We start from the raw sequence: 25,857 nt of genomic DNA on the forward strand, positions 1-25,857 counted from the left end.
GTTGGGGGATCGAGTCCTCCAGGGCTGTCGGATGAGCTCCAACAAATTCTCAGGCCACTCAACTCTCTCTGATCTGTTGCTCGTCCATACAGACTGCACCGTCCATACATGCACCTATCTCCCGCCCTTCATAGACGAAGGATGCTGCAGACTCCTCATTGATCACCTCCATTGTCTGCGGCCGATTGCTGATATCAAAACCCCGCGCATTTCCCTTCCCGGCTTCTGTCTGCAGTGCCAATTTGCCAGCCGAGGGAAGACGGGCGCCGTTGCATTTTACCCATTAGTTACGTCAACCTCCCAACGAACTACCGACTGTCGCTCGCTTTCCCGAAGACACCACCATCATCATCCACAATCGCCGCCTTCCGGTGCGCTTAGACCGGCCCCTTGGACGACTGCGATATCAGATTGCCTATGCCTGATGGTCTTGTTGGCATAATCCAGTCGGGCTGGCGAATCATCGAAACCGCATAACAACACGTAATTAGGGATTCTCTGTGCTGGCGCGACGATTCTTCATGGCTCTCTCGACGCCGACGAAACGATGAACTCCCTCAACATCATATCCTCCCGAGTCTCTCCCACATCTAGCCCTGCGCCATCGCGATCAAATTCAATAGGGTCGATGAGCTTCACAGTCACGTCCGAGGAGGAACGCGAACACGAGCGCGCATCCGCCTTTGCCGCCGGCGAGAAGAACGCTTACTCGGCCGAGCCGGACGACTACCACGGTGATAGTCAGGACGGCAACGTACACGGGAGGACTCTTGACGAGAGAACGCCTTTACTCCCCAGTGGCGAATCGAAGGAAATGGGTGCCCGGTCGCCAACCTGGCAACTTATCCCTAAGCGCATAGCCAACGCCTTCATCAACTCTATCCGTTGGGTACTGTCCACCTTAGCCGCCCCTGGTGTATATTTGATAGCCTGCCTGTATGACGATAATGGGCATTTCGCCCCGTTTCTACAGCTGAAGAAGCTCTTTGGCGTGTATCACGGGAACACGCGGAAGATGGCTGAAGACTACCAGGAAAATGCCGCCCTCAATGAGAAGAACGTCAACTCTTCTACCACTGGATTCCATAGTTCTGGCAACCATACCCTATCCACACGTCCATTTATATCATCGGGTTCCTCCTCATCCGGACTGTCCTCTGAGTCCGAGTCGGACATCGGCGACAAAGGGAAGGGTATTGGCCGGAGTTCAGGCCAGCGACACTCACGGACGAAGTCTCTACAAGACTCGGAAGAAATTGCTCCTGCGCGACGATCTATCAGAATAAAACTACATAATGATGAAGGACTACGGCAGCGGAAACATAGAAAGGCACAGTCTGCCAGTGCTCGGTCTGGAGGTGGCGAAGGCGCCGCAACTGGTGACATATCAGCACAACTGAAATCTCCTACGTCCCCGGTGGGAGCTTTGACAAAATATCCCAAGACACCGGCTCCGCCGAGGCCACTCATCCCTCGCCGGCAACCTTCATATATCAATCTCGAACTGAACCCAGAAACACCCCAAAAAACCCTGATCCTGGATCTGGACGAAACCCTGATTCACAGCATGTCTAAAGGTGGAAGGATGAGTACTGGACACATGGTAGAAGTGCGGCTTAGCACGACTTATGTTGCTGTTGGAGGACAGGCGTCGATTGGACCGCAACATCCCATTCTGTACTATGTACACAAGAGGCCACACTGCGATGACTTCTTGCGCAGGGTGAGTGCTTAGACAATGGAAACCTGCGACTAGTGTAAAAGCAAAGACTGACTTTTTTGAAAGGTGTCCAAATGGTACAATCTTGTTGTCTTCACAGCTTCGGTGCAGGAGTATGCCGACCCGGTCATAGACTTTCTGGAATCGGAAAGGAAATACTTCTCAGGGAGATACTACCGACAGCATTGTACTTTCCGCCATGGAGCCTTCATCAAGGACCTAAGCTCTATCGAGCCAGACTTGAGCAAAGTCATGATCCTGGATAACAGCCCGCTCAGCTACATGTTCCACCAAGGTAAGCACCTATTGCTGCAGAAATAAATCTCTATTCCCGGTGCTAACATGGACAATTAGACAATGCGATTCCGATACAGGGTTGGATCAATGATCCTACAGACAATGATCTGATGCACCTGATTCCTCTATTGGAAGGTCTACAATACGTGTCTGATGTTCGAGCTCTTCTCGCCTTACGGGGCGGCGAGGACGGCCAGCACATGGCTTGAATTGGGTGATAGAGTACAAAAGCAGATTCAACACCTTTAGCAGTAATGGATTCAGGGCGTTGAGGCGAGCCAGGGGACCGGCTTCGTGTGGTGTTCGAGCGAGCATCCAAGACTCCAGGAGTTCGAGTGTACGGCATTACTGTACGTATGTAGACTAGGATAGGGATTCGACGGGTAGAGACCGCCAGGGGGCATCTTATTGCATTTTTTCAGTCACCAAGACGTCCTCACCACGTGCCATTAGAGTCAGCTTAACGATCGCTGTCTCAGCCTAGTATTCAGTAGCAGCAAAGCGTGATGGGCCACTGCTTTCGTCGGTCCAGGGCATGATCCATGATTTGTTCAGGGCCAGATTTCATCATGGGAGAGCCGTCGAATTCCGCTGTCAGTGGGGGCTGTTGGGACGATCGATCTCTGGAGAAGCTGCTCCGATGTAGCCTGGCAGCCAGCTGCCAGGCAGCTTGATCCCCGCCGCCAAGGGCCGCTAACGCTTACTTTAACAGCTGCATTTGGGTACGTACCCACACCTGCACCTGCCCCAGCAGAATATCCCCTGCTCCTTCCCGCACGTTAGAGCAGAATAGTCCATGATGTCATGCAAGTGACGAAAGGTTGGTTTCTGGGGAAAGCTCGTCTCGTCTACTGCTCGCCCCCTCCAGCCATCTGCCCTTTCTGCCCTGCTGTCCTGCTGGCTCGGCTGGTCCAGAGAAGCCACAGCACCCATTATGTGCGTAACTGGGCCTGAAGTGGCTTAGCCCATTGCCTCATGGGTCCCTTACGTAGGTACGAGCAGGTAGCTTTCCACTGCCATTGCACCTTACGATGCAAGCACGTAACACTCGAGACATTCCGTGCTAGCATGAACTGAACCCCAACGTGCGTGACATAAAAGCCTGCCATCCCGCTTCTCCTCAAACCTTCTTCTCTTTTATTACCAACGAATCGCATCTGTGATCAATTGAAAATCAACGTCCCTCGTCTTCACCAATCTTTAAGAAGCTCTCTCATCATCACAAACAAGCACTCCCATCATTACCATGTCTCTGCACTGTGAGTTTGCGCCTCCCCATCATGACCTCATTTTCAGGTCGCGGCCCTTGTTCGCCAGCCAGCTTTTTTTTTAAAAAAAAGAAAAATTGCCTAGGCGACAGGAACGGGCAACAGAGCTGGATTCTGTCACGAAGCTTGAGAACGGAGCTGATTCACATTCATCCTGAGATTATTATACTGACTTCCTCATCTCAGATCTTCCTCCCGTCAAGCCCTCGGCTATTGCCCTCGGCACCATCTTCAACCAGTCTGCTGAGCTTGCTGGTGAGTAAACATGACACCATTCCAATGTAATTCGGTTCCAGCTACTAACAGCTCTATCAGTTCTCACCCCCCTCTTCGGCGCTACTTACCAGCGAGCCAAGTCCTCAAACACCACCGAGGAGTTCGCTCGCTCCAAGGAGGCCACCTCTGCCGCTGTCGCCTGGGGCACTACTCTTGTCGGATCCGCTCTCCAGAGCTATGGCGTTGGAGCTCTGATCAATGCCACTGGCACCCTGAGCTACAAGGGAGCTGCCTACCTCGGCGGTCTCATCTTCGCTGCTACCTCTGCTCCTGCCGTAAGTTGAGATCATTCCAACCATGTCCCCAGCACAATACTTACTCTATTTATAGTACCTCAGCCAAGTCTTCACTGAGAAGCGACCCCTCGAGGTTGTTGGCGTCAATGCCGTCGCAAAGGTCTTCGAGACTGTCGGCCTCGCCTTGTTCCTGACCTGGTGGGGCACCCGCACCAATCCCTTCGAGTAAAGGAGTTAGCTGGAATGTAAGGGAATGATACCATCTTTTTGGCCGTTTGCGGGATGGAAAGGGCTAGGACTGTGCTCAGGTTTCATTGCCGTGTATCTTATCTCAAAAGAAACCCATCCATAGGCAGAGATTAATTCAAAAGAAAATCTCGTATTGTCAGCTCCCTGCATTGTGACGGCCCGAATCTTGTGAAACCATCAAAATGTCTCAGTCTATCAGTCGGCCATGTACGCTAGCTCGTTGCAATGTCAATTTCTCTCGTCACAACAGAGGAACGCTTACTCAGTTGCTGCGAGGGAATTTTGGTCAACCATTACAATTATGCCAATCCATTTTTATGTACCCTGAATGCGAGATCTGTCCGCAAGAAGGCAGCCTACATCAAACAAGAATCCTTGAAACGCCGATCCTCACAGTTGCGCCACCGTGAAATGGTATCCTTTTATAGACCCAGAATTTAGGAAGCTCAGACATCACCGACAGAGGTGATTCCAGCAGCACTTCCGCTTCCGCCAAACCCCCGGCCCTCCCCCTTCAGGCCTTTAGTTTCTTAGCACATCCTTCATCTGCTTGGTGTACTCCTTCTGTGCCAGCTTCAGAAGCTCCTTGTAGGCCTCGGCATAGTCACCAGCATCCTCCTCGTCATCGTCCTCCTTCATCTTGGAGTCCTCGCCCGCCTTGGGCTTGCGCTCGCGGCCCTTCTCCGTCAGGAAGACAACACTGGTAGGGCGCTTCGTCTTGGCGGCGGTGCCGAGCTCCAGCCGCGAGGTGACGAACAGGTAGGGGACGTTATGCTCCTCACAGTACAGCGGCAGGTGCATAATGACCTCGTCGGGTGAGATATCGCCGGCAATGATGGCGATTCCCGGCACGGAGGACGCGCTTGAGGGCGTCTTGAGAGGGGTCTTGCGCAGGGCCTTGTTGACTTCCTTGACGCCACGCTGGAGGGCGCCGGCTTTTCGTGCTGTACGACAATGACATTAGCTATATTGTGCATTTGTGAGTAGAGATAGGTAAGAGTCGTAGACATACCCTTCTTGATCGTCTTGTAGATCTTCTTGTGGCCCTTTGCGTCGGCAATCGGCAGCGCAAAGTAGACGAGCGCAGTCTCGATCGCGGCGTTCTTGATCTCCTCAAAGTCGGAGCCGGGGTGGTCGTCCTCGGACTCGATGTCGGCGGCGGCCTTCTTGCTCTTCTTCACGATGGCGCTGGCGCTGGCGGCGTCCGCCTCGAGCTGCTCCTCGAGAGCGGTCGCAATCTTCTTCTTGAGCTTGTCGTCCTTGGCCTTCTTCTCCTTCTTGTCCTTCTTCGACTTGTGCACGCCGTCGGTCTCGGATCGGCGCTTCTCCTTCTTCTCCTTCTTGGCCTTCACCCTCTTCTCGTCGTCGGAGGCCATTGTGTGTAGAAATCAAGGCAATGTCCTACAAGAAATACTAGAAATAATATTCAAATAAAAACTAGGAGGTACAGGGGATATCAAGGTCCTCGTGTCAGGTTTTTCCTCCTAACAAAGTGCTCGCAATAATTGGGCAATGTCCTCGACCCTGTAGCTGTACAGCTAATTTTCTGCTTGAACTTTTTTTAGTAGGCGGTTTGGAGGTTGTTCCACTTCCGTGTGGGGTCTCAGGAAAGGCTAAATTCTGAGGAGAATCTGAGAAATTTTCTTGATTTTCAATCTGAGAGAAAAGTGACAACTGGGAGCGTAGCGCAGTCGGTAGTCGCGTCAGTCTCATATTTTCATATGACTTCATAATCTGAGGGTAATCTGAAGGTCGTGAGTTCGAGCCTCACCGTTCCCATTTTTTTGCCAAATTTTCTTATCTTTCCTTTTATTAACCTAAACACGAATGTCGGTTATCCCCTGGCTGTAGTAGAAATGGTTGTTGTGCCATCTGTTCCAGGAATCCTTACGAACTTGCTGTATTACGTTCCTACAGTTGCACAATCTCCTTAATAGTGTTTATAAATATCGCTGCTCTCTGCGCTGTAGACGTAGACCTCTTCGCTCTCTCAAGTCCTTTAGTCTCTGTATATGACTACATTTCTCATTACTGTTCCTTACTGCCCTGCTGTTGCTGCACACTTTGGAAGAAACTGACTAGGTCAAATGCTGCATCGTCTGTCCCGAACATATTACCAATCAAAATATCCGTATCCTTGCCTGCTTCCTTTGCACGTTCCATCATACCCACCTCAAACTCCTTCAACAATGGGTTCAATATGTTGTTAAACGATTCAATATCTTTCCCAGCCCTCCCGTATGCCTTGATGATAGCTTGCGACAACAACAGCGAGTCATACATGGCAATATTGACGCCCTCTCCGTTCGGGAGCATCAGGTGAGCCGCATCACCGACAAGTGTTATACCAGCTCTGTGATCCCAGGAGTTCCCATGTGGCAGTGTGTGTAGTGCTTTGATGTCCAGGTTCGCACCCGGGTTATCTGCCGTCTCTTCGTCGCATGCGGTGGCCACCAGCTCCTTTATCTTGTCGCCAAATGTGCCAAGCAACACGTCGTCTCCGAGCAACTTGTCTTTAGCAACCGTGGCCGGTGTGCCAACGAGGCCGAAGTTAGTGGCGTTCGCCTTGTCAGGCATTGTAAGCCATATATAGACCCGAGCAGAGTCCATTGGCCCCCTTTGTGAAATGACTGCGTGTTTGTTGCCGAGCACGGTGAATGAGCCACTGCCGATCAGCTCGGCCAGGTGGGGATACTTCTTCGTGATGTTCCTGATCGTTATTGTAATATTCTGCATGCCGGTGTAATGGGGCTCCGTGTCCGTGAGTAGCTTGCGGACTCGAGACCACGCACCGTCCGCGCCAACTACCAGATCAAATTGTTGCTTACCGTTTATACCGAAATCCAGCTCGGTTTTGTTATCACCGGAAGTCAACGTTTTGGCAGCGGAGAGGAGTCTGTGGTTCCACTTGACGCCTCCCGCTGGGATACCGCCAAGCAAGAGCTTCGTCAAGTTGTTGCGGGAAATTTCTGGACGTGTGCCTTCTCCTCCCACTGAGCAAAGAACTTTGCCATTCCTCTCTGCAACAACAAAGTCCTCACTACATTCTCCAGTGAGTGGAACAAACTGATCGTACAATCCGCATTTTTTGATGACTCCAAGCCCGGTTTCTTCATGAAGGTCAAGCATGCCAGATGGTTTAGCCAGTTCTTCCTCGGTGGGTTGCTGGCGAACTTCAAAGATAGTGAATGGGATTCGATGCTTGTTGAGCAGGAGACCCAGCGTTAATCCAGCAGGCCCTCCGCCCACAATAGCGATTCTTGGCTGTGATGACATAGTTGAAAATACTTGATGCTGAAATTTATGAGAATTAATCGAAATGTTTGGGGTGAATGCTTTCCGTGTTGATAGTAATTGTATAATTTCAGCAACTCGAGACTTACAAGTCATCGTGTGAATACAATAAGACAATTTCGCTATGAGCAGAGAGAGAAGACAATCGTACTTATAATAATAAGACCCCATGATGTAGGTTCGTAGTTTTGAGAGCCTTTCCCGAAATATATGCAGTTTGGCAAATTTTCGGGTTGGTGTCATACAGGAAACTTCGGACAATACAAAAGTGCGTAGGTCGCCCGAGCCTACTTCAGCCGAACCCGAATCGCCTACTAAGTGGCAAGACCTGAGACAAAACTAAGCGGGCTCCCGCCTTACCTTCCCAAATCTGGATTTATAAGTACAAGTTAAATAAGGAAGAACCTATGTTGAAGGAAGAAGGCCATTGTAATGATCGATGATTGTTTCAATGAATCGTCCAAAACTTCAGACTCGTGACAATTGTAATCGGGACATATAAATAAATCATGTTCACTAGTGAATTATATGATTATGTGACTATCATTTTCAATATAAACTTTGGAAGCCGATCACGCTATCAATGGCCCTTGTATAATGATTCCCGTGCCATAACGAGTAAAGCAACGCTATAATTAGGTAGTCAACACGAAAATGGTAGTAACAATCACAGACAGTAATGATGGCACACGTATTCGGGAACGGGAATGACACAGTGCTATGCTTAGTTATATCACGATCACACTGTGATCAGCCACTTTAACAACCTCGGGGTTTCCAAAATTGTCGGGGCCGAGTCAGGCCCACCAATCAGAGTTCCTATGGCCACATGAATCGGACTTCGCACCGTGCCGAGCATATCTTCCATCTCTTCCTTGGGATTAAATCGTAACCTTTTCAACAGCACATATCTGACGGAAACAAATCAGGCTTTGCGGTTATCTTTTACTTTCCTCAACTCTTCACCACAGGTTTTCCCTGATTCTGTGTGATGGCGACGATAGCATCTTGTGCAACACAGCTTCCGAGCAGACCTGCCTATTCCTGCATACGATGTGCCCAGCGTAAAGTGAAGTATGTTTATTTTTAGTGTTTTGACTCTTAAACCATTTAGCTCTTTTCAGTCAAGATGCGCTGCATGCTGTATCTGATTTTCCAGTATTCCCGTGGTCCTTCAAAGATATCAAGCCATACTGCAGGGCACCTTGCAAGATATAGTGCTGGTTTCGTACGGTTACTGATCTGCTTATGAAGGTGTGATCGTCAGACGCCTTGTAACGCATGTGTTAGACACAGCGTTGAATGCGTCTATAACCCCTCGCATCCTCCTCGAAATAGGAACAGACGCCTCAAAACTCAAGTCCTGGCCGATCAGGTGAAACAGTATGAAGCACTACTTCGAGAGAAAGGCATCGACCCAGATCTAGTACAGCACGCTCCCGACTCCGAATTACGCCATAATTCTAGCAACATAGTCAATGTGATACCGAATGAAACATCGTCGGATGACCGCCCGGCTATTGAGGTCGACGCCACGCGATCTGTCAATAGGGCACAAGTGGTACAGTTTCCAGGACGCCTAAAATTCGTCGATAAGTAAGTCAGGCTTAAGTTACACCTATATATTTGACGTTGATCTTTAAAATAGCATTTTATGGACGAGAATAGTAGAAGAGGTGAGTGTTGTGAGGTCAAGTTGACTGAGTATGGTGACATGTTCACTAATACCGTCTTCCTTCAGCTGCATGATCCTCATAATGTCTTGGAAGAGACGTCAAATAATGCGAATGACCCAGACGCTTATGATGACTATTCGGGCTTTGTTATCGATGATCAGCCTAGGCATAACAACAAGGGCGTCCATCCACCACCGCAACGCATACTCCAGCTATGGCAGATTTTTGCGGAAAATATCGATCCATTAACAAAAGTGGTCCATGTCCCTACCTTGGGACCAGCAATCGAGAAAGCGGCAAAAAATACAGGGGCAATACCAAGGGAACTTGAGGCACTGATGTTTGCTATCTATAGTGCAGCGGTCATGTCCCTAACGGATGAGGAGTCCCTACAACGCCTGAATGAGTCTCGTAGGCCCCTCCTGACACGATATATATCCGCCACCAAAAGATCATTGCATCGGGCCAATATGCTAGGAACTACTAGCCTTGTTGTTCTCCAAGCATTCATCATTCATCTTTTGACAATACGCGACATATATCAACCCCGCGCTATTTGGTCTTTGACAGGTGTGGCCCTCCGTATTGCCCAAGGCATGAGACTAGAGCGCGATGGAGTGTATCTGGGCCTATCTCCCTTCGAGACCGAGATGAGGCGACGTGTCTGGTGGCAACTCAAGATGCACGACTTTCGTACAGCTGAGCTTTGCGGCATTGGCAAATTTCAAGATCTTCACACAGGTGCCAAGTACACAAATTGGCCAACCAACGTCAACGATGATCAGCTTTATCCGGGTATGACTTCACTTACCTCCGAGTCGGGCAAGTTGACAGATACAGCCTTCGTCTCATGGAAGTGTGAGCTTCTCAATTATGTATCACACCGTGTTGCAGATCTTCACCGACAAGGAAAGACATCCAGTCCATGGGACCCTCAAAAGCTGGAGAATGACTCTGAAGAGACGGATCAATCTTTCAGAGAATTTGAAGAGCTCCTCGAAGCCAAGTACTTACGCTACTGTGACCCCTCACAGCCATTGCATCTCGTGACGATGTTGATGGCACGAAGTTCCATTAACGTCATTCGCTTTATGTCGCATCACCCGAGAAGATGGGGTAGCAGAGAGCAAACGCCACCTTCTCAGCGTCAAATGGTCTGGGACATCTGTATCAATCTTCTCGAGCAGCATAACATGCTGCAGTCCAACCCATTTCTAAGGAAATTTGCGTGGTATGCACCATACTTTCAGCAATGGCATGCTATCATTCATATTCTCGACACCGTGCGAGCCGATCCACTCAAAGCAGGTGCCGATAAAGCATGGAAACATATAGAAAACGTCTATGAGTGCAACCCGGACCTCATCTCCGATATGAGAAAACAAATTCATGTAGCGGTAGGCGGGCTTTGCTTGAAAGCATACACCAACCGTGAATCCGCGCTGCGAAACAAGAACATGAGTCTCCCGCCAATACCACGCTTCATCGCACAACTACGCCAACAACACGAGGATGCCAAAGCTAGTAGGGAAGAACGACTAGCGAATGGCGTTCATCTTCAGACTAACTATCCGTTCAGCAATGATGTAGCGAGTAATTTCATCAATGGCGCGCGGCCGAGAGCGAAGGCAGGTAATACAGTCAATAATGTTACTGGAGGTATAACTTCGCAAGCAGGTCCAGCTCTTGGCTCACAGGAGGCTTTTGTTGGCCCTCAACCAACCGAGTTTGCGTTCGGTTTTAATGATGGTCAGATCGACCACATGATCGATTTTGATTTCACTCTAGATTTCATGCTGGATCAAGATTGTGGGGACGACAGTGCTACGCATACTATTAGTTGGGACCAGTGGGATTCTTGGCTTGCAAATTCTAACATGACACATCCCTTCTCGACAGACGAGGAGTTTATTGCGGACACCTGATTCCCGCAACGTTGCTAAGGGATCGTTGTCAGGGGCAAGCTAGACTGGTCTCATTGATTGATGGCAATAAGCCCAAGGCTTTCAAATTATCTACCTAGTAGTAATCATATTCTTTTTGTTGTTCAAAGGGCAAGAAGTAGGTAATCAACAGATAGTGAACACGGCAAGCACAGCGAGCTCGCTCCTACACGAATCGCTAAAGAATTGTATACTTGGTAGCCATCACAGGCCTGGATCTCTTCCGTCTCCCGCATTCCCCCCCATTTCAGCGTCATCCATAAACCCACGACGTCGAAATACATATATGTTCTACTCATGAGAGCCAGGCTCAACAGCTGTTTGGAGGCTTTCACCGGAAGAGGTGTACTACGATGAACAAGTGCGACGAGCTACTAAACATTCAAGGGGCATATTGACTCAAATTTGTATGTGACTACTTTAAATGAATGACCAGTCAATCCCCTTCTCATCTTCCTCCTCAGACGTCCACTAGAGCCTAGATATAAAAGCCAAAGGTTCGACGCCCACGAGCCTGGCCCAACGATAGCGCAGAAGCATTGTCGCCGGCACAGGTCTCGGTCCAACACGCCGTCCCAGCGATAGCGCAGAAGCATTGTCGCTGTCGAGTGGCGAAGACCTCGAAAGACAGCGTGAAAAAACGCAGATGGGGTATCATAGAAAAATGCAAAATAACCACTGATATAAAAAAACCACTCCCGATGCCATGCGTCTATAACCTGACAACCTCCTGTTTTCCCCTCCATGTCCTGTTTTTGTAACTTTTGGTTACTCCCATGAGGCGGGCCAAAAAGCGATAGCGCAGAAGCATTGTCGCCGGCAAACCGCACTCCAGTCCAATACGCCGTTTCCCAGCGATGGCGTAACAGCACTGTCGCCGTCGAGGAAGCTGGCCTCAGTCGAACCGCCCACCTGTCGCCTGTGAGTGAATCGAAGATGATGCCTGCCCTCGGATGAAAAGCATATTAAAACGCTAAATGGGGTATATGCGTTTGTAAAATGCGAGATGATCAAATAGTGGCTTAATAGCCGGGCGAAAATCGTATATAAGTTAAGCGTTCAATGGCAGGTTGAGCTGCCCGGGCAGCGACTGCTGCTAAGAAGTGAAGTGTTTCGACCACACATCCTGGTTCGATATGTTGAACATCAAGAATCAGGCTCCTCTGATTTTGTACGCCCTTAGTAGATCCTAGTGGTGCAGGTCTACTTCCTGTTCCACCACATTCGGCCAAAGCCGCGTTGCTGGAGCTCACGACGAGCTGCGCCGTCCTGGAAATCATCAACAGAGTCGACGGCAGAACTTCCGCTACTAATGATCTTGTGACTTGGCTTATTTCCGAAAAATTTGAGCAAAACAGTCATGACGAAGCTGCTTAGAATGCTGATGCAAAGTATTCCGATCATGACTAGGTTGCTCTTCCGGTATTTGTGTGGCCCCGGTGCAGAGTCCTCTGGCCAGCCTGTGTAAAGAGCGTACGTCGTTGTCACACTGCCGAGGTTGCCGAGCCCGGAAACAAGGGCAGACGCAGCAGCAACGCCGACTTCACCATGGCGTCTTTGGAAGATCTCGTTTGTCCACGTCATGCAGATGGGGACCGTAGGGCCCAGTCCGAAGCCGATCATGAGAAGTCCACCGTATCTGGCCCACGGGTTCGACAATGCAAAGGTGACTGTCAGTAACCCTGCAATTTGGATGCAGACCGCTGCGGAGAAGAAGAAAGGGCGATAGTGATGGAATCGATCAGAAATTGGCGTGACGAGAAGGATGGCAGCGAAATCCATCTGCGTTCAAGTGTCAGTAACAAGTATGTTCCTATATTGGACACTGACTTACTAGCCAGATAGGAGCGAAAAGCAGACTGATCTGAATCCCAGTGAAGCTTGAATTGATGGAAGCAATGATGACATTGCCATAGAGTTGGGTACCGATTCCGACACCAACAACGCCAAAGTACATCAATGTTAGGGGCCATAGCCGCCAGTCAATCAGGACATAGCCAAGGTCCTTGAGTGTCCAGGGGCGAGGGTGATACACTCTCTTCAAATCGTGGTAGTGAACGATGGCATCCTCTCCCTTGAGGGCTTCAGGAGTTGCTGGAAGCCATTTCATGAATCCGCTTTTGGTCCGCTCCTGTCCCGGTACGAGTGGCCGGTCAGGCAACCACCATAGTAGGACCACACCCAGTATTACAGCCAATAGACCATAGATCATAAACATCCATTGGAATCCTACCAGCCCGCCTAACCCGTCCATCTTCTGAAAGCCAGCTGATACAAGGCCGACAACCGCTGCTGAGATCTGGGCTGCCGAAAAGTACATGCCAATGCGCTTTCCAGTTCTTGATGGGGGATAGAAGAGTGTTAGGTAGTAAGCCATACCAGGCCACATACCAGCGATCACCACTCCGAGGAGAAACCGTAGTAGTCTGCTTGCTGTCAGTATGGTCAAATCACAGCTTTAACTTCGAAAAGGTGCGTACTTGACACTCCATGCTGCCTTGACGGCGGTAAAGCAGGTACCAATGACACCGACAGCAAAGACGATGCGAGCCATCCAGACCCGGGGGCTGAGCCTGCTCATGACCAAGTTTGAGGGACAGTCGAACAGAACGTAGGCCACATAGAACAACGTCAAAGCCGTCGAAGTATCCTTGGCAGTCAGATGTAGCACACTCATCAAGTCATGGCCGGCGGATTTGTTCATAGTTTGCGCTAGGCCAATGTTTGAACGGATGGCGGAACATAAGAAGTACAGCACCCAGAAAGCTGTCAAGTTAATTAGCTGGAAGTAGCTGTATAAATGATATGTATTCTTACCTGGGATGATGCGAAGATCAAGTTTCCTGAGTTACTTAGCATGAGCTAGAGAGAGAGAGGAGTGTTCAACGCACCTGTATACGGCTTCGACCCGTTCGACAGGGTAGTCTTCTTGATCACCCAGGCCTGCCACCTGGCGTTCTGGATCATGAGAAGTAGCATTGGTCTCTGCTAGGAACTTGGCATCCCCAACTGGAGTCTCTACATCTTGGTGAGCCATACTTCGACTAAGAAGCAATGGAGGTGCGTGCTAATAGTCTTTTCAAGCTACCGAACTCGGGCTTTTTAATCGGTGATGTTGTATCCTAGAGATTGTGATACCGTCCGAAGACTGGAAGCGATGATGGAGAAAGTATGTGAAAGAAACCCCTTGAGGTAAGAGTGGAAAGTGAAGGGGATGATAATATCCAAAGAAGGGTAGTAGTAGTAGATAAGAGGAAAATTCTCAGAAACCCGAGGCCCCAGGAGGAAAGCTATTCCATTTACGTAAGGCTCTCTTAGGTTGAGCTGCTAAGGCGGTTCAACAAAACCTTCCCATCCTTTTAGCGATCATAACGCTGAAAGTTGTACTCCAACCACTTTTAGCGCACTGGGGCGCTCGTTGTTATGACATTAACCCCACTGTAGCCCCTAAATAACGCCGCACACGGATATGTCATCGAAAGAGTCATCTCTTGAAGCCGATGATAGCCCTCCTAAACTCTCGAGTGTGCACTGGATTAGTGTCGCCAATGAGGATGACAACTGTATCATGTATTTTGCATCACAGCGAAGGGAAGTCTGCTAGTTTTGTGTAGAGGTTCGGAAAAGACCTTTTATTTGAGCCTTGAGGAGTGTTTGTTTCCAATGACTTCATGCCTGTGAAAGCTCTCGAATTACAGGCAAGTTGGTTCTTGATGCCTCTATCTCGTGAAGTGTTGCTGTCTCAAAAACTCTTGCACTCCTCTGCATGTGGCAACATGCTTAAGGAGCTCACGCTTTGACCAGCTCTTCCATTCTCTCCATCCCATGTCGTCAATTATCAGCTCATGATGAGGCTTCGACACGGCATTTAATTTCTTGTTCATGAACCTACATCCCTCGCACCAGTATTCGGCATCCACGGTGCGATCAGGATGCATATGTGGAAATCTCATCGAAGGTCCGACATAGTAAACACTACTTGGGGCAACGAGCTCCTTCTGCTTGATTGAGGCATCGCCCAATTCCACCCGCCAGAGGAACTCGCGATCCTTGGCATCTAACTCATCGCGTCTCAGCACTCGAGAATCTATTCCACGCCAATCTTCACATAAGAGACCGATCCGGCGGACAAGCTCGACACTGACGACTTTTTTGCGGCGTCCAGAAGCTTTCCTGACGTGCATTGGTAGCATAGTGGGAACCATTTTCATTCTCTTCTGAGGGACCCTGTAGATGGCCTGCGCATCGTCCGCAGGCATCACGCGAAAGCGTCTGGCGCGGTGCAAGCAGTTGAGGCAGGCACGTTCACAGGTCGGAAGGAAGAGGAAAGCGCCGGATTGGTGACAACTCGCGCAATTTTCAGACTGTAAGGTAGAATAAAGGTCCTCAACGTTAAGATTTCTCGTCAGATTCGTCTTTTTTAAAACGACAAGTGTTTGAGACGCATGCTTGAAGAGGTCTCCAGCCATCGGCATTGATTCAACCAACTCTTTTGTGCGGAGTGATACAGCCCAAAGACTGCAGAGACTGGGAAGGTCGAACGCGAGCTCCTCTATCACCCGCAACAGCGTCTCATTGGGAAGCCTGTCGAGGTCTCCGGTTGAAGATAGAGGATTGCGACTCAACGTGGTGTGCTTGACGCCTGTTTCCTCGACGATATCATCCCAGCCGTCTGGTGAGCTTCGTGCCAAACGGCTCATGATTGTGTCTATTGACCATCTTTGAAGAACTGATACTACCTCTGGTATATCCGCCATTGCCGTGGCGGTGTGCTCGAATTGCGAAAATGTTAGATTTTTGTGAGGTGCGTTTGAAGGTTTTCCTTCGTAAAGAAAAGTATGGAAAAATAACTTATATCAAGACAACGAGTATGGTCTTGACAGGATAGCCTTCTGCCCCAGGATGGGTTCACACAAGTCGGCCCGTGGTTCCCGGTGAAACTCAGGATACATCGAAAACATACCCACGGTTGCAACGCACAGTCATTACGTGAAGACACAAATATGAGGCGGCGGATATTATCATAAGTGATAAACGTCTGGATGTGGAAATCACCGCGTAGTGTTCTGAGATGTGAAGCCAAGAGTAGGCAGCAACATGCTTGCTCAAACTCTACCTCAAGAAATTGGCAGATCATTTTTTGGGAGGTGCATTGTGCTTTGGATTTTTGCAGATCATGACACTTCACGAGCTTAAATGGCCTGCATTGAGTTGAACTTTACCATACCTAGACATCTAAGCTGTCAATTCTTGGGGTATTGGATCACTGGCGCCGTGTTCTTGCGGATAAGTGCAGGTACGGGAAAGGGATTTGAAGGAATGGAGATGCACAAGCCTGAGGCTGCAAGGTTGCAATTCTGGATGGAGTTTCAACCTCATATTTCGGGACACAAGATGCAGAGGTGCCTGGGTTGTGTCTCCCCTCTTTCCCCTCCAGATTAGCAACCCCATCGTCATTTCAAAAATCTTCCTGCATCGTTTGCGACAAAGACCAGCCTCTTTTCCCTTTCGTTCGATCAATTGCAACGATGAAGAGAGGGTTCGCCTGGCATTAACTGCAATGTTCATTTGAGCATCAGTGACGATTTGGCTGTTCTGCCTCGTATATGATGAAAGTCTTATCAACTGTCTTGGACCCATTATCTCTTGCTTCCTCTTCCCGTTTGCTATTGGTACCGTGTCCTCAGCTGGCCGAATCAATAACCACCAAAACATGCCATTCAATTGCTTGCGACGATGTCAGAAATGCATCGTCACGCTTGGTTGAACTGCCTGAATGGTCTCATGAGAAGGAAAATTGTCCTCTATGGCCATATCTGGTATCCAGAAGCTCACCACGAAGTCGCAAGACCTAGTTTGGCTGTATACGACAGACGGCTTCTCTTCCTACTGAGCTTCTTCACCGCAGGAGCTGTCTTCAATCACCCAATCTACTACGCGATATCGGCCATCTTGAACTAGGCGATCTTGCTATTCTCGGAGTGCACCTGACTCACCTTGGTCACCGTGTCACGCTTCCAAGTGTGCAAGTACCAGCTATTAGGCAGATTCGATAGTCGCATATTTCTAATTTTCGCTGCCAGAGGACGCCAAGACCCGGGAGAGGTTGTTGCCTTCATGTGTTGGCATGGGTGAGGATTGCTTCGCACTAGCGCAAGTTCTACCTCCAGCTTGAGCACCGACGCATATAGGGCTATTACTCAGTCACCCAGGTGTAGGATCGTTTCTGCTGCGTCTGACTGAACGCCCAATTCGAGCAAAGGCGCACAAGGCGGTTACAATGACAACAACAGAAACTGGCATTTCTGAGCTCATCAACCGCTTGCAGGCAAGAACACAGCCTGGCCGACCAGAGGACACGGCAAGTGCTTTATCTGCGTGATCTCAGCTTGAAGCCAAGTTGGGACGCATACACTCCTCTTGAAACTAGGAGGGCTTCGATCATGCTAGCGGTGACTCCATTAACAGGATGGATTTGATTTTCAAGGTTCGGTCTGATGACGCAAATGCATTTGACCATGAATCTTATTGCAATATCCCATCTCTTTTTGCATGGCGAACGGTGGAAAGCTCTGGCGGACACTTCATGGATGTCTTGTTTTATGTGAAAGGTGCCCTGACTTGTGGCAAGAGGCTCATGGTCTTGGAATTGTATGGCAAGTGCCTTGCAAGACGAAGTTCTTCAGATGGCTGGTGGTGGCCTCACGCCGCTGGAACAAGTGGCTTCAGTGGAATCTCGGAGAGGACTACACCTGGAGATGGCAGTGTAGCCTAATGGTGGTTGGTCCTAGATATTGTGACTACTGACCGGAGAGCCTAGCCGGAGCGTGTCATAATCGCGTTTGAGTGGTGTGCAACAGCGGATTTGCCTCTTTGTGGTTGGCAGCCCTGCCTGGATAGGCTGGTCTGAGCAGAGGTGAGTCACCCATCGATTGCCTGCGTTCCTTATATCCTTGCCTCGAGCCCTGCCGAGGAGCATCTCGAGTTCTCTGCCTAGTCTCGGAATTGTACTAATAGAAGCTGCAGCCGCCTCGACAGCTGCACCAGCTGTTCTTGTTATGATGGGTTAAGAAGAAAGAGAGAGACAAGACCAAAGAGCATCGACTGGCACTGGCAGACCACCCATCCACTCAGAAGTGAGTTCCCCAGCTTCCATCCAATCCAATCTGCAGGCAGACAGCAACCAGGCTTCTTCGCACCGGGGGCGAGTGGGGCGGGGCTCCAGGCCTTGGCTTTGTCATTTGCACGTGACATAGTTTTCAAGGCTTGGAGGGTGTCGGCCCTGGAAGAACCCATTGTTCCAGCCGCCGCCCATTGCCCGGCTTGTTCGGTCGCGACTTCTCGACTGATGACAAAGCCCCCTGCGTGTCCCTATTGTGGCTTAGCTTTGTTGCCTGCATTTTCGTCCACAGATTTCAGGCTCTGACATCCCATGCTGCTGCCAGGTCCAGCCTCTGAACACTCACTTTCAGCCCACTTCGCCATAAAGCTGTCGAACTTGCGTGCCTCGAGCACCCGAATTCTGTTTCCTACCTTCCAACCAAAATCCCCAGCTGTCATAGGGATCCCGAGCCTCGTCGACCCGAGTATCGAGTCCCTCACAGCCTCGTCATAACTGGTCTCCTATTACGCTTAACCCGCATATTCTACACACACCCCGCTAAGTGTCGCGCTTCGCGACCTTGGTCGACAAGATGAGCGTCTCCTACGAGCCACGGAACTTCATCCACGACGGTGCTTATGCGCCTGTCGGTGAACATGATCATACGACCGTCTCCCTCGATCGCTTTTCCGATCCAGATGTCGCCGACCTCGCTGCAGTCGCCGCTGGCACTTACACAGTGGGCGGCGACGTCACATCCCCTTTCGCCGATACCGAACCTCGACTTGATCTTGGCCCCCCAGCCCCAGTGAAGGAGGACTCTCCTTTACCTGCGCAAACCCCATCGCTTGCTCCTGCTCCGCGCATTAAGCCCATCCCAAAGCCAGACCGTCCGGTAACTAGGACAATGGACGGAAAGTTCTTCTGCAGCAACCCAAACTGCACTGAAGATGTCAGGGAGTTTCAGCGAAAATGCGAGTGGAGGTAGGATGCTTGTTTCCTAGCTGTTGTTGATAATATGCTGACTTTCATATTCTAGCAAGCACATGGACAAGCATGACCGTCCTTACAAATGCACCGCGGATGGCTGTGAGAAGCTTCCTGGATTTACGTACTCAGGCGGTCTTTTGCGACATGAGCGTGAAGTTCACGGCAAGCATGGTGGCCCGAAGAATCCACTGCATTGCCCTCACCCCAACTGCAAGCGGCATAGCGGCAAGGGCTTCTCTCGCCAGGAGAATCTGGCTGAACACCTGCGGCGTGTACATACGGGTAACGGCAACCCTTCTGGCGGCGAGGAGACCGATGATGCAGTGAGCCTTGATACGCCTGCGACTACTGGAGGAAAGCGGAAGCGGGGCGAAGGGGAGGAACTCGTGGATCTGCGAGAAGAGGTTAAGCGTGTGCGTCGTGAGAATGAGGAGCTTCGAAAGCAGGTGGACAACCAGAATCGCCAAACTACAGTCATGATGCAACAGATTCAACAACTCCGACAAGAGCAAGAAGCACTGCGCCTCGGCCCTACCGCGAATTTGCTATAGGATGGCACGACGCAGGGACAGACGACTCCGGCAGCCTATTACATCTCTCCCCCAAGGCATAATGCCTTGCCCCTCTCCAAGCAGGCCTTGACATCCGGAGCGTCTTTAGAAGGAATTACTGTTCTTCCCTCACCAACTGCGCAGGTTCGGCCCGGCACTGCCCCTCCGATGGCTGGGTCTTTTGTGCGTTCCATGCCCTGGTCCACCCATCCCCAGGAGTCTATTCCGATGGCGAATGGGCTGTTGTACTGCAACATGCCTGTGAACCCGGATGTATAAACATCAAACTTTGCAATCTTTTTCTGATTAATGGTCGAAGGCCATCGTCCATTCTCAAATACTTCTTTGTTTCCCCTGTTTTAGCTCGGAATACCCCTCTCTGCGCCTTTTCGGTGTACAGGCATAGGTACATGGTCACGATGACGATGCATGGACGAGGAGTTAGGGGCTACTGAAGCGATTGTAGCAACTTTTATTGCTTTGGATTTGAGCGGCGTTTTTGGTATGGCAATATCGCATTTGTGCATGACGGCGCACAGGGGGTTAAGGTATCCCCCCCTTTGGTTGATTCCAGATGTCTTGTCGACTGGATGAGAAATCTCCCCCACCCAAGACTTGGCCTCTAGTGCGGTTCTCGCCGCCTTGATGTTCTTACGTCTTACGATATCCTCTCATCTGCAGGCATAGGCCCAGCGAGGCGACGAAATACTTGTAATAGACTACTAGCGCATGAGCTTAGTAAATATCAAGATCACTTTGAATTACACTATGATGTGTGATCTTGTCTCGCATTGATCCTCGACAATCAGAAACACTAAGCCAGCCTAACCCAATGGCGACTGTAGAGATACGAACGACCGAGATCAATTCCTGGTGCCTAGTCCATCTCATGCAAGATGACGCCTCCTTAGAACGCCGCCGCGAGAACACGTGCATACCATTCGAGAACAACTCCCGAGTGACTTTAGATCAATCACTTTGCGGGACAAATAATAGCAAAAACAACCTGCCAAAGATGGAATACTCCACATACCCGTCCTCTCACCCCCTTCTCCTCTAGGATGGACCACGTAAGAGACAGAAGCTCCACTCTCCTTAAAAGTCCATGGGCTCATGGTTGTGCGGGTGACATCCATTAGGGTGATACCTCACCTCAAAGATGTTTGTGTTCTGGCCCGTCTCGCCGAGGATGAAGCCGAACTGGCAGCCGGTCTTCTTGCTGGTGCGCTTGCGGTACGGCTTGCGCAGCTGGCCCGTCTTGGTGCGGATGAGCGTCTCGCCGTTCTCGTCGGTCGTCTTGTAGCGGGCCTCGCCGCCGAGGGCGCAGCGGATGGCCACGCGCACGCGCTCACCCGGTTTCTGGGTGCTGCGCAGCGTCGCGCACTTGTAGCCGTGCTCCTTGGCCCACAGGTTCAGGTTGTCCAGCAGGCCCTCGAGCGGCTTCTTGGCCCCGAAGTTGGGCCGGAACTGCATCCCCGGCGGCGGGTACGCCATGTCGGGCGGCTCGCGGTCGTCGTCGTCGTCCTCCTCCTCGGACCCCTCGAGCGCAAGCTGCAGTCGCTCCTCGGCGTACGCGACCTCCTGCTGCAGCGTGTCCACGCGCGCCTGCGCCCGGTCGTTGAGCTCCTGCTGCCGGTTGAGCATGAGCTGGGTCAACTCCAGCAGCTTGGCGACATTGGACTCGAGCCGCTCGAAGCGGCGCGCGTCGATAGTAACCTGCCGCTCGCCAGCCTGTTGCTGTTGCTGCTGCGGTGTGCCCGGCAGCGGTTGCTGGCCAAGCTGCTGCATCTGATGCTGCGAAACGCGGTCCATTTTACGGACTGCGATGGTGCGCTTTCCTCGCCCTTCGATACGGGTCTCACTTCCACCTATTTGCTTCCCCACAGCACCGTTGATGTTGATCTGCCGAGATGTCTTAGCTCCATCTTCATATACATTACATATGATCTATGACTTACTCTGGAATAGAGATGAGTTTAGCGATGCTCGTCCCGCGCTCGGCAAGAGAATTGCCTCTTGTTATGTTTGCGCAAGCGATGAGAGTGAGAGGTGGTGTGAACACGAGCCGGTGCAAAATAAAATTTGCGCACGGGAGGGGAGCTGAGTGATTACTGTGGTAGGTGTATTTAGCTACGTGTACCGCTCGCGTTTCGGCGCGGGGCTAGAGGTAGCTCTCCCAAGCGCTACTGCCGCACTTTACGGCATGCTCCAGCAGGTAGGTAAGCTAATTAAATGGGACAACGTATTCTGCACAGGGTGTGCGCGAAATTACTGGTTATTGCCACACCCGAAGCTCGGAAATGACACTTCCTCCGAGGTGAATTTCTTTACTGCGTGTGACCAGATTGAACTTCATCATTTTTTGGTAGTCTATCGTCAGACAATCAATGTCTCATCCAACTAACGTCTCTTGCGGTATTATACACAGTTGATCCCTGGTATCAGTCACCATGATTAACGGCCATGCTCTGTCTTCGATGACTGCCACAACTAAGCCCCCTAAACCTCGAATATCTCTCCAAAGCCTTCACTACTTCCATGTCTTGACTCCACAAGATCCAATCTGTAACCCTCCCAGCTCTTGAGACCTCTCTTGATTTCCTTGATGCGTTCAATGCGCTTCTTAGCATCCTCCTCCTGAGCTTTGCGGAATGCCTCCTCGTCGAACTCCATGTCGTCGTCCTCAAGCAAGCCCTCGTGGTCACTTCCGTGACTGGGCCCACCACCAGCTAGGGCATTGAGTCCGCTAGTGAAGAAATCCGTAATTCCACCGCCTCCTTTCCTGAGACTTGGCGATAGCAAGCCACCGCCGAGATCAACATCTGTGAATTGGCCACTGGGACTGGTATCGTCCGGACCAACTTGCATCTCCTTTCTCCGCTCGTGCCAGATACCGCGTCTAAGATCGTGGTTCTCCGTTTCCAGCTCCCGGACCTTCTTTTCCAGCCGTAGCCGCTCTTCATTCTCAAGCTCATCCAGATGGTCGTCATCTGTGCCACCACGGTCATGGGCGTCGCTCTTGCGCAGCTTGACGACCTCGCTTCTTAGATCTGCCAGCTCCTTGTCTGCCTTCTCCTTGTCCTTTCGGAGCGTTTGCATCCTCGCGTCTTGCTCCTTGTGCAGCGTCGTCAACGTCGCAACCTTCTTCTCGAGGCCCTCCGCCTTCTTCTGTAGCTCGTCCCGCGCAGTGCCCACCTCCTCGCGCTCGCGCTCCAGCGTCCTCAGCTTCGTCTCCGCACTGACACGCTCACTGCTCTCCTTGACTGCTTTGGCCGATGTGCGCTCCAGGTTGCCCTTCAAGTCGGCTAGCTCGCGCTGCGCGAGCGCGGCGGCCTTCTCTGAGCGGGCGAGCTTCTCCTCTAGCGCGGTGACCTGCTCCGAGTCGCCAGCACCGCTCGTCGAGATGGCAAGCCGTTCCACTTGTGCGCGCAGGCGAGACATCTCCAGCTCCATGGTCTCGATGGTGTTGGATTTTGACTGAAGCTGTGCCTCGAGCTCGGAGCTGGGAGGGCTGCTCATGGAGATGGACGGCGAGGATCCATGCCGAGTCGCGCTGCTGCGGGAGACCTGTGCGTGGAGCTGCGAGTTTTGGCGTTGAAGAGCTGCAAGCTCGTTCTTCTATAGACGTGTTAGTCGCCGACTCAAAGAGATATCCGTGTTTGACCAAGTCCGTACCAGCTTCTCGACCTCAGAACCGCCGGACGCCTTGCCCTCTGCCTCCCTGAGATCGGCCAGCTCCTCTTCCATCTTCCGCCATCTCGTCTCAGCAGCGACCAGGCGCTTGACCTCCTTCTCGAGCTCTTCTATCCGCGCAACCTGCTTGCGGTAGATCTCTGGCGCAGTATCGCCCTCTGGGATCGTCAATCCCGGCGACAGAGGGCCCGGCGCGGAGATGGATCCAGCGCGGAAGGACTTGGACCTCGTCTTGGACTGTTGTGATAAAGACGGGCCGGCGGACGGCGACGCGGGCGTCGGTTCCGGCTCTGCCTCCGCCTCCTCGGGGGCATCGTTCACGGGCGGCTTTTCGTCGGCAGCAGAAGGCTCATCGGCCACTGCGCTGCTGCTCTCGGGCGTCTCGGCCTTCGCGTCGGCAGATGTGTCCTTCTTTGCGGCAGCCTGCTTGGCCTTTTGCTTCTTCATCTGCTCGACCTTCTTCCTCGCCGCAGCGAGCTTCTCCTTCTTCGCCTTTTCGTCTTCGGGCATGTTGGCGCGTTTGTGTGCAACTAATCAATGATTCTGAACAGCGGGAGCTGTATTTGACAGTTGGCAATTCAGGATGGCGCGTTCAGTTCAATGTCTGGTGAGAAAGCTTGCGGGTATGATTCCTCTGGTATGAAGGATCGCAGGGGCCAGCTTGGAAGCGTGACGAGCCTCGAAAGCATAGCTGGCATTTTAGTGCCTGTAGGTCTGGCAGGGATGGTCCGTCCAAGCCAGCCGCAGGGGCGCGCCATTGGTGAGTGCTATCAGCCCCCCAATTGTGGGATGACCGTCGCTAGCGGCAAATCCACCATGAGCTTCTCGGATTTCGTCATTGTAGCCTGTTGAGAGGCTCGCTGAGGCCACGAGACGCCTGCAGCTTTTACTGCTCTGTCACTCTCTTCAGGATGGTCGTAGCAGGGCAATTGATCACTTCATAAGCTTTGGATTCAAGGGGCACAACGCCTACAGGCCTTTTCTCGACGGAAACACCTTATCGCATCGACTGTACGGCGACCCCGCCATCGAGATACGGTGCCGACCCGAACCCCCTCCCGCCGACGCAGGTGTAGCCCTACCTATGCTACCACGAGCGAATTTCCCTCTCATCAGCTCATAATTCGAAAGCCACGATACCTCCTGATTTCTATTATCGGTTCAGATGTCCTTGCATCTTGCGGCGCTATAAACACTCTGTCTCCTCGACATCACCGTCCACCACCGGCCCAACAATGGCCAGCCTCCCCGCACAACACCCCCGCCTGGCGCTACACCTCACCGACCGCGCCCTCACCCCGATCATCTCCTCCGGCAACCCGACCACCTCCCACAGCTCGTCCTCCCAGTCCCAGTCCCAGCAGCAGAAGCAAAAGCAGCAGCAGCAGCAGCAGCAGCTCGCCGCGCTGAGCGCCCTCTCCACCACCGCCCTCACGGCCTACGACGCCGCCAAGCGCCTCGACATGGGCAGCCCCCTGCGCGTGGTCGTCGAGCACGGCCCCGTGGCCCCTACAGACGACCACGGCGATGGCGGGGGCGGCCCGCTGGTCCTGCAGAGCTTCATGTGCCCCATGAGCCTGGCGCTCGGCCCCACGGGGCGCGGGCGGCGCGGCAGCGACAGCGACGGGAGCCTCGACACGGCGGTCACGCCCACGGAAGGCGGCGGCGGCGGCGGCAGCGGCGGCGCACATACTCCGGAGGCGGGCGCAAGTGCCGTCAACGGGACATCGAGCCGCGGGGCAGAAGGCAGCTCGAGACAGGTGCTGGGCAGCGCGGTCATCGACGACGAGGATGACGAGGACGACGAAGACGACGGCGCGAACCATCCGCCCATGCTGATAGGCGTCGTGGTGGCGCCGGGCGCGGACGATGCATCGGAGGCGAGGAGGGCGGCCGGGCGGCTGGAGAGGCTGGCGCGGGTGTTTCAGACGGAGTGGGTTGCGGAGCAGAGGCGGGAAGATGACGGGATTGAGTGAGGAGCTCCAGGGTCAGGGGCATGGCGTGATGGGGGGCGTAATTCAGTACGGCTGGCTGAAGAAGACTCCGGGTGCCTGGAAACGAGAATGCAAAACTGGGGAGAAATATTACTAGGGAGGTTGCAGAGCGACAAAAGCTGCCACAGGGCTAATTCGGCCTGGCATATCTCGAAGCCGTCAAGACGACACGATAATTCGCACATGAAAAGCGCCAGGCTGCTCGTTGCAGCTGTAATCACAGAGGATAAGGCATCACAAAACGGGCAGGATGAATAATGAGCAAGGTAGTGGATCACAAGTACTTTATTTTATGATACTATTCACCCAATCCTTGAACGGACACGATCTATCTAGTTGCCCCATTCCTAAATCCGAGAAAATCGCCTTTCGGCGCATCATCAAAGCCAAATCTTTATTCCTGTTCCCCTTACAAAAGCTGCTGGAAAGCACGGTTGATCGGTGACCGGATGTTGGGGACGTTCTTCCAGAAGTCGACGGTGGCGACAGCACGCTTGGCAATGCCCTCAGGAGTGAACTCGAACTTCTGTAGTGGTTGTTAGTAAAATGTACTCGCAAATAAATTACA

The 25,857-nt window shown here is 51.8% G+C and overlaps 7 protein-coding genes across 7 annotated transcripts; 3 read left to right on the top strand and 4 right to left on the bottom strand.

The window, feature by feature from the left end:
- Positions 1 to 3,263: 3,263 nt before the first annotated feature.
- On the top strand, positions 3,264 to 4,026 carry UCRPA7_1594 (putative duf1761-domain-containing protein; the record flags this gene model as incomplete). The annotated part of the gene is made up of 4 exons (XM_007914174.1): positions 3,264 to 3,276; positions 3,472 to 3,540; positions 3,601 to 3,836; positions 3,892 to 4,026. 4 exons carry the CDS (start codon positions 3,264 to 3,266, stop codon positions 4,024 to 4,026), a joined length of 453 nt encoding a protein of 150 aa, XP_007912365.1.
- Positions 4,027 to 4,568: 542 nt separating this feature from the next.
- Positions 4,569 to 5,422, bottom strand: UCRPA7_1595 (putative h aca ribonucleoprotein complex subunit 2 protein; the record flags this gene model as incomplete). The annotated part of the gene is made up of 2 exons (XM_007914175.1): positions 4,569 to 4,990; positions 5,059 to 5,422. The coding sequence occupies 2 exons, from the start codon at positions 5,420 to 5,422 to the stop codon at positions 4,569 to 4,571; spliced, it is 786 nt and encodes a 261-aa protein (XP_007912366.1).
- A 652-nt stretch (positions 5,423 to 6,074) lies between these two features.
- UCRPA7_1596 (putative salicylate hydroxylase protein) lies at positions 6,075 to 6,656 on the bottom strand (the record flags this gene model as incomplete). The annotated part of the gene is made up of 1 exon (XM_007914176.1): positions 6,075 to 6,656. The coding sequence occupies one exon, from the start codon at positions 6,654 to 6,656 to the stop codon at positions 6,075 to 6,077; it is 582 nt and encodes a 193-aa protein (XP_007912367.1).
- Positions 6,657 to 12,162: 5,506 nt separating this feature from the next.
- UCRPA7_1597 (putative vitamin h transporter 1 biotin symporter vht1 protein) lies at positions 12,163 to 13,996 on the bottom strand (the record flags this gene model as incomplete). The annotated part of the gene is made up of 6 exons (XM_007914177.1): positions 12,163 to 12,741; positions 12,794 to 13,053; positions 13,351 to 13,385; positions 13,440 to 13,725; positions 13,777 to 13,802; positions 13,851 to 13,996. The coding sequence occupies 6 exons, from the start codon at positions 13,994 to 13,996 to the stop codon at positions 12,163 to 12,165; spliced, it is 1,332 nt and encodes a 443-aa protein (XP_007912368.1).
- Positions 13,997 to 18,653: 4,657 nt separating this feature from the next.
- On the top strand, positions 18,654 to 19,602 carry UCRPA7_1598 (putative c2h2 transcription factor protein; the record flags this gene model as incomplete). Its single annotated transcript, XM_007914178.1, has 2 exons — positions 18,654 to 19,045; positions 19,101 to 19,602. The coding sequence occupies 2 exons, from the start codon at positions 18,654 to 18,656 to the stop codon at positions 19,600 to 19,602; spliced, it is 894 nt and encodes a 297-aa protein (XP_007912369.1).
- Positions 19,603 to 20,697: 1,095 nt separating this feature from the next.
- Positions 20,698 to 23,805, bottom strand: UCRPA7_1599 (putative m protein repeat protein; the record flags this gene model as incomplete). The annotated part of the gene is made up of 3 exons (XM_007914179.1): positions 20,698 to 21,504; positions 22,108 to 23,220; positions 23,278 to 23,805. 3 exons carry the CDS (start codon positions 23,803 to 23,805, stop codon positions 20,698 to 20,700), a joined length of 2,448 nt encoding a protein of 815 aa, XP_007912370.1.
- Positions 23,806 to 24,530: 725 nt separating this feature from the next.
- UCRPA7_1600 (hypothetical protein) lies at positions 24,531 to 25,271 on the top strand (the record flags this gene model as incomplete). The annotated part of the gene is made up of 1 exon (XM_007914180.1): positions 24,531 to 25,271. One exon carries the CDS (start codon positions 24,531 to 24,533, stop codon positions 25,269 to 25,271), a length of 741 nt encoding a protein of 246 aa, XP_007912371.1.
- Positions 25,272 to 25,857: the final 586 nt, after the last annotated feature.

This window comes from Phaeoacremonium minimum (genome assembly GCF_000392275.1).
Source record: "Phaeoacremonium minimum UCRPA7 unplaced genomic scaffold PA7_03_scaffold_113, whole genome shotgun sequence".
Classification (NCBI taxonomy): Eukaryota; Fungi; Ascomycota; class Sordariomycetes; order Togniniales; family Togniniaceae; genus Phaeoacremonium; species Phaeoacremonium minimum.